We start from the raw sequence: 9,168 nt of genomic DNA, 5'->3' as shown, positions 1-9,168 counted from the left end.
GAGGCCGGGGCCGCTGAGGAGGCCCCCGGGGGGCACGGCGGCGGCAGAAATGAAGAGGTTGTGGCCGTTCTTCAGGTCGGGCTCACGGTCCCGGCCCTTGCCCGGCTTGCCGTGCGCCAGCGGGGCCTTGTCGGGGGGCCCACACGCCGGGGGGCCCGGCTCGCCTGCCTCCCTGCCCTTGGGGCCGCCTGCTCCGTCCAGCTGCCTCTTGTTCACAAAGGGGCCGGGCTCCGCAGTGCCGTCCTTGCCCCGGGGGGCGGGAAAGCTCAGGGGGGCGCCCAGGCCTGCTGCCTCGGGGCCCTTGTGGGGGAGAGAAGCACCATCGCTGAAGCCGTGTAAACTGAGGTCGGCGGCCAAGCTCCCGCTGAAGGCGAAGCCGTTGGGAGGGTTGCTGCTTGGGCTCAGCCCGCCTGCCCCGGACAGGGCGCTGGGGAAACTCTTCCTGGGGTGCGCGGCCAGCTTGGCGTCGGCCGGGCCGGACTCCTCCAGCGGGGGCCGGAAGGTGAACAGGGAGCCCTGGCCCGGGGCGGAGGCGGCCTGTAGCGGGCTGTCGGTGCACTTGGCCAGGCTGAGGTCGGAGATGGGCGAGAAGGTGGACTTCCACTTGCTGCTGGTGGCAGGCTCGCTGGCCGGGGCCGGCTTCCTCCCAGCCAGGCCACCACCTGCCGAGGAGACACGGAGCCCGTGAGGGGCGGGGGGCTCAGAGACGCGCCTACCACCGAGGGCAGTGTGCTGTGGTCCAGAACCAGACCTGCCGGAGGCTGGGCGGCGCCGAGCAGGCCGGGGACCGGAGCCCGTGGGAGAGGGCAGGCGTGCATGCACAGAGTCAGGCTCCGGCCTGGGTGGAGCCCGGCAGCACTGGGACGGCGCTCTAGGCCCCACTGCCCACGCAGCCGGCACTCAACAGTGTCCAGAGACCGTTCTAGAAGCCGAGTGTCGAGGCCATGTCCTGGGGCTGAGTCACCTGCGGCGTGGGAATCACAGGACGTGGAGGAAAGTTACTCACCGTTTTCCAAGGCTTTCGGAGGAGATCTGCTTTCTAAGGAGATGGTGGCAATTTTTCTCTCAATCCTATCAAGAAAAAAACCCAGATGGCAGATGTTTGAAATCCATTGGCACGCCAGGGGACCATGGGTTCACACTGCTGCCTGGGGAGGCTGGGCGGCGGGCAGTACCTAGCCCGCCCGCCCTCAGACCTCTTCACAGGGACTGTGGCCCCCAGGCCCCTCGTGCCGTGCAGGACGCTGCCAGTGGAGGGGACGGGGCTGAGGTCTCGGGCACAGGGGCGCCATCTCCCAACACACAGAGACGTCCACTAGTCCCCCAAGCCTGTGCCGCCTCGGCCGCGGGGCGTCACCTGGGGCCCGCAGCACGCGCCGCGGAAGCACCAGATCGCACGGGCGGCTATGTCCGTGTCCGAGTCTCCAGGGCACGTCCTGAAGGACGCGAGGAGCTCCAGACACACGGGAAAACTTCCGAGAGGGTTGGAAGACTGTGCGGTTCACCAGCTCCAACACGGAAGGCGCACACTCAAGCAGAAACTTCAAAAACCTAAGTTAGGTCCGCGGGAGTGGAACAGAATGAAGCAGCCTGGACAAAAGCCGGCAGTGCAGGCAGCAGCAGCAAAGGGAAACGGGACTGGATCAGAGTCTGACTCCGCACTTCAAAGGACCCCAGCAAGGACCGCACAGAAAACCCCGAGTGGAAGCAAACGTTCACGGATCACACACCTGATAAACAACGGTGTCTAGACTATACAAAGGACTCTTATAATTGAATAAAAAAATGACCTGATGACGCCCGACAGACCGCCCCTGAAGAGATGTTTCCCGGAAGACGCACGAGTGGCCAAGCAGCATGCGAGAGGATGCTCGGGGTCACCAGTGACCCAGACAAGGGACCCACAGCCTTGAGACGCTGCACCCATAGGACGGCCGCTGTTATAAAACAAAACCCGCTGGCGGCTCAGTCGGTTGAGCGTCCGACTTCGGCTCAGGTCATGATCTCACGGTTGTGAGTTTGAGCCCCGTGTCAGGCTCTGTGCTGACCGCTCGGAGCCTGGAGCTGCTCCTGTTTTGGATTCTGTGTCTCCTTCTTTCTCTGACCCTCCCTTGTTCCCACTCTGTCTCTGTCACAAAAATAAATATTAAAAAAAAAAAAAATTGAAGCTAGACGAACAAGTAGCAAAACCAGAAGGTCACGGCGCCGCGGAGAAGCAGCACCCTCACGCACGCCTGGGGGAACGGGACGGGGCGGCCACCGCAGAAAACCGTCTGGCGGTTCCTCAAAAGGCTGAACACAGAGCCACCACGTGACCCAGCACCTCCACTTCGGTAAATAGGAAACGTTTTCAAACAAAACCACGTGTGTGAGACTTCAGAGCAGCATGATCCTCGTTAGCTAAGACCTGGCAACACCCCCCCCAGCCCCTCCGTGGACGGAGGACAAACACGGTGTGCCCGTCCACACGCTGGCGCAGGACCCACCCAGGAAGGAAGGACATCCCGCCACCACGCGGACGGACCCGGAGGACACTGCGCAGTGACAGAAGCCAGACACAGGACGTGTCCTGTGTGACCTCACTCGCAGGGGGTCCCTGGGGAGTCCTGTCCACAGGGACAGAAGGGATGGTGGGAGCCGGGGGTGGCCGATAAAGGCGCTTCTTTGCGGGGTGACTCGGGGTGGCAGAAACGCCTCGCGCCAGGAGGAGCCCGCTGGTCCCGCGCGCGGGCGGGGCTCCCGGGGCAGCAGAGCTCAGCTTTCTCGAGCCCTCTGCTGCCATGGCCGCCTGCGCCCCCTCCATCTGGTCCGGCCGAGTGACAAGAGCGCCACGACAGAGCGGCCCCGTGCCCGTCGGCTCCAGGCCGAGGTGGCCGGCCCTGCCCTGCGGGAGGCGGCCCAGGCCCTTCACCAGTGGCTTCTCACGGAGGACAGGCCAATGACCCCGGGGAAGCCGCTCCGGGGGACTGCGGACAGCAGCCGAGGGGTCACGGACAGGAGCTGGATGCAGCCCATCCTTGGCCCGGGCCCTGCCCTGGGAGGGCGCCCCACCCGCCCACGAGGGCCTCTCCTCCTGCAGGGCTCACCCTGCCCGGCCCCACTTGCCTGGCGCTGCCCGGCTCGTCCTCGGAGCCCTGCTCCTCGTCTGAGGTCAGTGGGGAGCAGCGGGCCCCGTCAGCCTGGCTCAGGGGCTTCTCCTTCTTGAGGATGGGGGGCTGGTCGCTGTCCTGGTAGGGGGCCGGGGAGCTCTTCAGGCTCTCGGGGGATGAAATGGCCGTGATTTCCAAAGGCTGGTTAATGTTGCTGACCTGAGGGGCCAGCAGACACAGCACGACCCCGTCAACGGGCTCCCAGGGCACCGACGCCCAGGGCTGTGCCAGGCCCCTCCCACCCAGACGGCCGGGAATGCAACGTGCCCTCGCCGCCCCAGCCGTTCCCAGCCTTACCATGGAGTTGAGGTTCAGAGGAGACCCTGAAGACTGCGTAAAGAGGCCGGCGACGGACGGCAGGGCCCGGCGCTTGGGCGACACACCTGAGCCCAGGCTGGCGGTCCCAGCCGCCGCCCGCTTCCTCCTGCCCCGCTTGCGGCCGTCCTGTCCGTGGCCCTGGCTGCCATCCCCGCGGCTGCCCATGGGCAGGGGGCTGGGCTTGCTGGGAGGGGACTGTTTGGCACCACCAACACCAGCCGAGATGGTGAAGACAATCCTCCGCTTGGCTTCGCCCTCGGGGTCTGAGAAGCCGGCCTCGGACGGAAGGTCCCCTTTGCTGGCATCAGGGAGCGGGCCCTGGGTGGCACTGCCGAGCCGGGGGCTGGCGCAGAGCGGGTGGGTCGGTGAGGCGGCGCCGGAGCCACGGGGCTGCGGCAGCAGGGGCGGGGGCTGCGGGGTGGAGCTGCAGGGGCCCATGCTGGCGAACAGGCCGCCCGAGCCGGGGACCTCGTCAAAGGCCCCAGGCTCGGATCCGGGGGCCAGGGGGGCCGGGCTGACGGCCACTGCACCTGCGTAGAAGCCTGCGGGAAAGGACAGGACTTCTCAGAGGGGCCCGGCCCGAGGGGCTGAGGGGGCCTGCTTGGGTGCAGCTGGTCAGGGAGCTCAGCACCCACGAACCTGCCCTACGTGTAGAGTCCTCACGTGCCTGGACACAAGCACCCATGAACTGGGCTCCACCGTGCGAGATGCCCACCCAGCCCCTGCCCGGCCCCAGGGCTCCTTGCACTTCCACACGTGGGGTGACTGCAGGTGCACACTGAGCCCCCCCAGGGAGCCCCTTCCCGGCCCGCCCCGAGAGGCCCACCGAGCGTGGGGAAAGCCCTTGCACGACTGAGGCCAGCCCAGGCCGCCCCCTCCACGCCGTCCCCAGCGCGAGGAGCCGGCATGCCCAGACCAGAGCCAGGGCTTGCCTTCCCCAGAGAAGGACTGCCACACAGCCCGCGTGTTGGCACAGGGGCCAGCAAACTCATGACTAGCCGGTGGGTCTGGCGGTCTGGGCACCGGCTGTGTAAACAGTGTCACTAGCACACGCCTCTGGTCCACACACGGTCACTGGGGCTCTTGTGCCACAGAGCTACATGGGGGGGCAGAGACCCGACGGGCCACAGAGTGCCACCTGGGGTGCACAGAAAGTCCGCAGGGCTCCGCCAGCGCACGTGGCCCCAACCATCAGCGTTCTCTGACGGAGATTCAGCACTTGGCCAGAAACACCCAAGGCAGCTGGACAGGGGCATCGCCCGCCAGCTGGGGCCCGCCTCCCAGGCCGGAATACGGCCAGCACGCCGCGGCCGGGGGGAAGGGGCAGGGGCCTGGGGGCGCGCCGACCTGCAGGAGCTGGGGCGAGGCCTTTGCTGCCAGCGCCGTGTGCACTGGTGCCCGCCTGCTTCTCAAGTGTGGACGAGGACTCGCGGGTCTGCGGCACGGGGCTGGGGGTGCTTCTCTGTGGACAGAAAGGACGCGGCTGAGCCAAGGCTGGCAGGTGATGGTCAGGAAGAGTGTCCCAGACACAAGGCACAGGATGTGCGAAGGGCCAGAGCAGGGAGAACAGCAGACAGGCGAGAGCCGGCACAGAGAAGGGAAGGGACCCGCTCAGGTCTGAGCACTGTGGGCAGTCACCAGAAGGTTCTGACCGGGTGATTCAGGTTCCAAAGGATCGATCTTACAGCACGTGTCAGGCTGAGAACAAAGGGAGCAGGGGGAGAAAGGACGGGCTGCGGCTGTGAGGCAGCCAGTGACTCCGCTCCTGCGTGGAACGGGGTGACGCCGCCGCCCACGCCAGACCTGCGGACGCACACTTCCAGCAGCGAGATTCACAACGGCCAAAGGCGGCAACAAACGCCCACCCGCAGAGCAGCAGTGTCCGCCGCGCACGCCCCTCGGCCGCGAGCAGGAGCGAGGCGCCCGCGCCCGCCGCCCCGCGACGGACCCTGAACACAGGGCGCTCCGGGAGGGACCCGGACACGCGAGGCCACGCGGGGTGGGAGTCCGTGAGTGTGAATAAACCCGTGAACAGAAGTGGCTGCGGAACTCTGTGAACGTATTGAAAGCCACTAAATGTGCGCTCTACATGGGTGAGGAGGACTTCTATCTCAACGCAAAGACAGGCCCGCTTCCCGGAGGCTCTGCCGGTGGCGGTGCACACACGTGAGGCGGAAGGTGGGGAGCCTGTGCTGAACCCAGACTTTTATTCCTTCTGCACCCACGTGTACCACCTCTTACAAACACCAGTCTGAACCAGAAGTGGGGAAGCATCGCTGTGGGGAGCCCCAGAGCTGGGGGCTCGGATTTCCCGGGGCAGGGCCGCGAGCTGACCAGTGACTATTTGGTCTTGCGGGGACAAAGAAGCCAGGACTCCCCACCCTTTGCCTGCACACCACAGTCCCGCACGAGGGCCCAGGAGCCCGAGACCCGGCAGCCGGCGCCTCCCCCACCCGGCGTCCACTCACCGCCTTCTCCACGCGGCTGGGCAGCACCACGCTGGCCAGGGGGATGCTGACAGGCAGCTTGCTGGGCTGCACGGTGCTGAGCGGGATGCTGACGGGCAGGCTGGTGATGGCCTCCCCACTGCTGGCGTAGGCGCGCTCCTTCAAGCCCTGCGGACAGACCGCCATACCCTCCGTGCTCCCGCCGGCCAGGCCACAGGCTCCCCCGCGGGGCCAGCGACCTTCCCGCCACAGGGGAAGGCGGTGTCCCGGTAACACCCCCAAACAGCTCCCCTGAAATCCAGGGCTCCGCCTCCCGCCGGTTGCAGGCCCTCACGCCGTGCCCGTCCCGCGGCCTCTCACACCTGCCGCCTGCCGCTCACGAACTAAACCGCTGCTCTCCTTGCCCTGCGGGCACCGGCCTCCCACAGGGGCTCGGCACCGTGTCCCAGGCCCACGCCCGGCCCTCCGAAGCCTGGCCCGGCCCTCACCTGGAGGACCTCCCCTAAAGGGTGGGCTCAGGATGCCCACCGAGCGCCCCTCCCTCACCTTCTCGCTGGCCCTCTCCCCTGTCATCGGTAAGGCCATGGGGGAGGGGGGACGAGGATCCTGAGGGCTCAGCTTGATACCCGGGCTCTGGTACGCGAGGCCATTCTCCTTGGCATGCTCAGCTCTGAAACAAGACCGACTCTGGTTCCTACTCTGGGGAGCCGCAAGAGCTGAGGTTTTGCATCTAGAGCTGGTATCCGGGGCCCAGCAAACACCCCGAATCTTTTCCGAACCACCGGGCTCTCCCTCCAAGAACCCCGGGGTGGCCCAAGGGTGCCAGAGCAGGGCAGGTGTGCTCTGCACGCAGACTCACCGCGGGTGCAGCTCGCCAGAGGCCAATTTGCCACCGGCGGCGTGGTCCTGGCTCAGGTGACGCCGCAGCACCAGCTTGGCCGGGGAGAGCCTGGTGTAGTCGGGCAGGGCCAGGCCGGCCGTCTTCTCGGGCCTCAGCCGGCCACCGTGGCTGGGGGTGCAGGGCACAACCTCCTGGTCCAGCGGGGAGGCCAGGTACTGGGGGGTGCTCTGCTTGGACGAGGGCCGGCTCGGAGCGCCGCAGAGCTCGTGGCCGGCTGCGTGCCCGTTCACGGAGAGTTCTGGGCTTGCGCTGAAGCGGGGCAGAGAGAACCTGGAGCCGTCCAGGTCGAGGTGCGGCCGGCCGGGCTCGGCTTCCGGCTCCCGGCCCAGGGCGCCTTTCCCACGCAGGTGCGCCGGCAGGGCGTCGTCAGGCGGCACGCAGGACTTGAGCTGCAGGAGCTCCTGCTGCCGCTGGCTCTTCTCCAGCTCCACGATGCTGATCTGCAAGACGAGGGGGCGTCAGGCCGCCGGGGCCTGGCCGGCCCTGCCGCGCCGGCAATACACCCGGGGGACGAGTCCGGGGACGCGGCAAGGGCACGGGCCAGCCTGTGGGTGACGGAGAGGCCGCGCCGCCAGCCACCGGCACGGGGCGGGAGGCTTGGGGACGTTGAAGGCAGCTCTGCTGCCACTCACTCAGAGAGGGAACGGAACACGGTGACCGCGTCCGTGATGCAGGCTACGTGTGCTCCGTCCGCGAGGAGCCCTCCCTGCGCACCCCCTCTCGGTACTCGGGACACAATACGCCCCCGACCAGGCTTCTATAACAAAAGCCTCTCGCTCTTACTGTGCAGAAGGGTTGGCGCCCAGCAGCTCCCTGCAGGAAGCGGAGACAGGCCCTGGGCCAGCGGGGCCAGCAGGCCTCCTCTGGGACGTGTGCTGCTGGCCACGACCCTTCGGAGAGCACGACTCAGCCTCCTTCCGCCTGGGCCCCAACCGTGCACAGAGCGGCCCTGGGGAGTCAGGCTTTACCAAATATCCTCAGGGTGCCTGACTCTGGACTTCGGCTCGGGCCGTGGTCTCCTGGTTTGGGAGTTCCAACCCTGTGTCGGGCTCTGCGCTCACAGAGCGGAGCCCAATTCAGCCCTGTCTCCCTCTCTGCCCCGTCCCTGTTCATGCTCTCTCTGCCAAAACTAAACGTTAAAAAAATGGTAATAATAATAATACACTCAAAGTTACGTCTTCACTGCAAAACGATTCTCTGTGGGGTCCTTTGATGACCCGCTCCCCGACAGACCGCGGGCTTCACCGCAGCGGCGAGGCCAGACTGGGGGCCCCCCGACAGGAGGCCGAGCTGCGCGGGCAGGGCTTCTGTGCCCAGCGATGCCCACGCCGCACACCCCGCTGTGGCCGTGCCGTCACCCGGTCAGCCAGCGGCCGGGGAAGGTGAGGGGAACGAGGGCCGGCCGTCCCCCTGCCTTCCCGCCCCGTGCCCCCGCCGACCCGGACGCACGCGTCACCGCCCTCGGCTGGGCTGCAGAACTGCCCCGTAAGCGCACGGCGGGAGTCCTACGTTTCGAATGGAGCCCGTGACGCTCCGGGCGCACGTGGGGCCCCTCAGACGCCAAGCCCACTGCTTGCCGGGCGTCAAGACCGCAGCAGCACGGCCAGCCTCAGGCCAGGGTGGTTTCGGGGGCTGGCGGGGGGCACCTCCCACGTTCCTGACGCCACCTTGAAGCCCAGGGCCCCGCCCTCCTGCCCACCTGCAGCTCCAGACAGTGCCTCTGCTTCTCGGAGATCTGGCTCCTCAGGGCCTGCTTCTCCTTCAGCAGGTTCTCCAGGGACAGCGTGGACCAGTCCAGCTTCAGCTCCTCACACCGGGCCTTGAGCTGCGGGGACAGGCAGGCCAAGGTCGTGAGCCCCATGGGGGGGCGGGGCGGGTACCGGTCTGCCCAGTGGATGGCAGATACTGGACAGGTGTCCCCGAGGGCCTGCAGGCCCAGAGAAGGGAACCCGCTAAGAGAAGGTGGGACTGAGGTCCTCTGCAGGGACACCCGCAGGGGGCAAGGGGAGGGTCCCGCAGGTCGGAACGGGGAGGCCCCGTAGAAGTGACACTCCACACCCAGCAATGTGCCCCGGCCCCGTGGGGGTGAGATCCAAAGAGCTCTCAGTCCTGGCCCTAGGGGCGCAGCAGGGAGCCCAGACGGGCGGCCACCTGCAGAGCCACGTTTGGAGAAAGCAGCCAAGCCTTCGGCAGGGCCCCCGAGCCCCGCTGGCTCCCGTGTCCTCCGAGAGCCCAGGATGGGGCCTCAGCTCCGAGAATGCACCTGGGAGGGGCGGGGGGCCTGGCAAACGCGTCCTCGCGAAGGACGCCGGGCCCTGTGAGCACCCCGCCGCCCGCCTGCCCGGGGCCCGCC

At 67.3% G+C, this 9,168-nt stretch overlaps 1 protein-coding gene across 1 annotated transcript in view; it reads right to left on the bottom strand.

Annotated features, from left to right (window-relative positions):
• Positions 1-9,168, bottom strand: part of DOT1L (DOT1 like histone lysine methyltransferase) — a 40,175-nt gene that overhangs the window by 4,637 nt on the left and 26,370 nt on the right. Inside the window, exons 19-27 of the mRNA XM_029916397.1 lie at positions 8,515-8,640; positions 6,774-7,255; positions 6,461-6,584; positions 5,936-6,082; positions 4,815-4,929; positions 3,447-4,009; positions 3,106-3,308; positions 1,007-1,071; positions 6-662 (exon numbers count right to left, since the gene is read on the bottom strand). Coding sequence (XP_029772257.1) covers positions 6-662; positions 1,007-1,071; positions 3,106-3,308; positions 3,447-4,009; positions 4,815-4,929; positions 5,936-6,082; positions 6,461-6,584; positions 6,774-7,255; positions 8,515-8,640 — 2,482 coding nt within the window. The remainder of the gene's footprint in view (positions 1-5; positions 663-1,006; positions 1,072-3,105; positions 3,309-3,446; positions 4,010-4,814; positions 4,930-5,935; positions 6,083-6,460; positions 6,585-6,773; positions 7,256-8,514; positions 8,641-9,168) is intronic.

Source organism: Suricata suricatta, chromosome 12 (genome assembly GCF_006229205.1).
Source record: "Suricata suricatta isolate VVHF042 chromosome 12, meerkat_22Aug2017_6uvM2_HiC, whole genome shotgun sequence".
Taxonomy (NCBI): domain Eukaryota; kingdom Metazoa; phylum Chordata; class Mammalia; order Carnivora; family Herpestidae; genus Suricata; species Suricata suricatta.
Note: the sequence above shows the minus strand (reverse complement) of the source record. Positions and strands in the feature narration are given on the sequence as shown.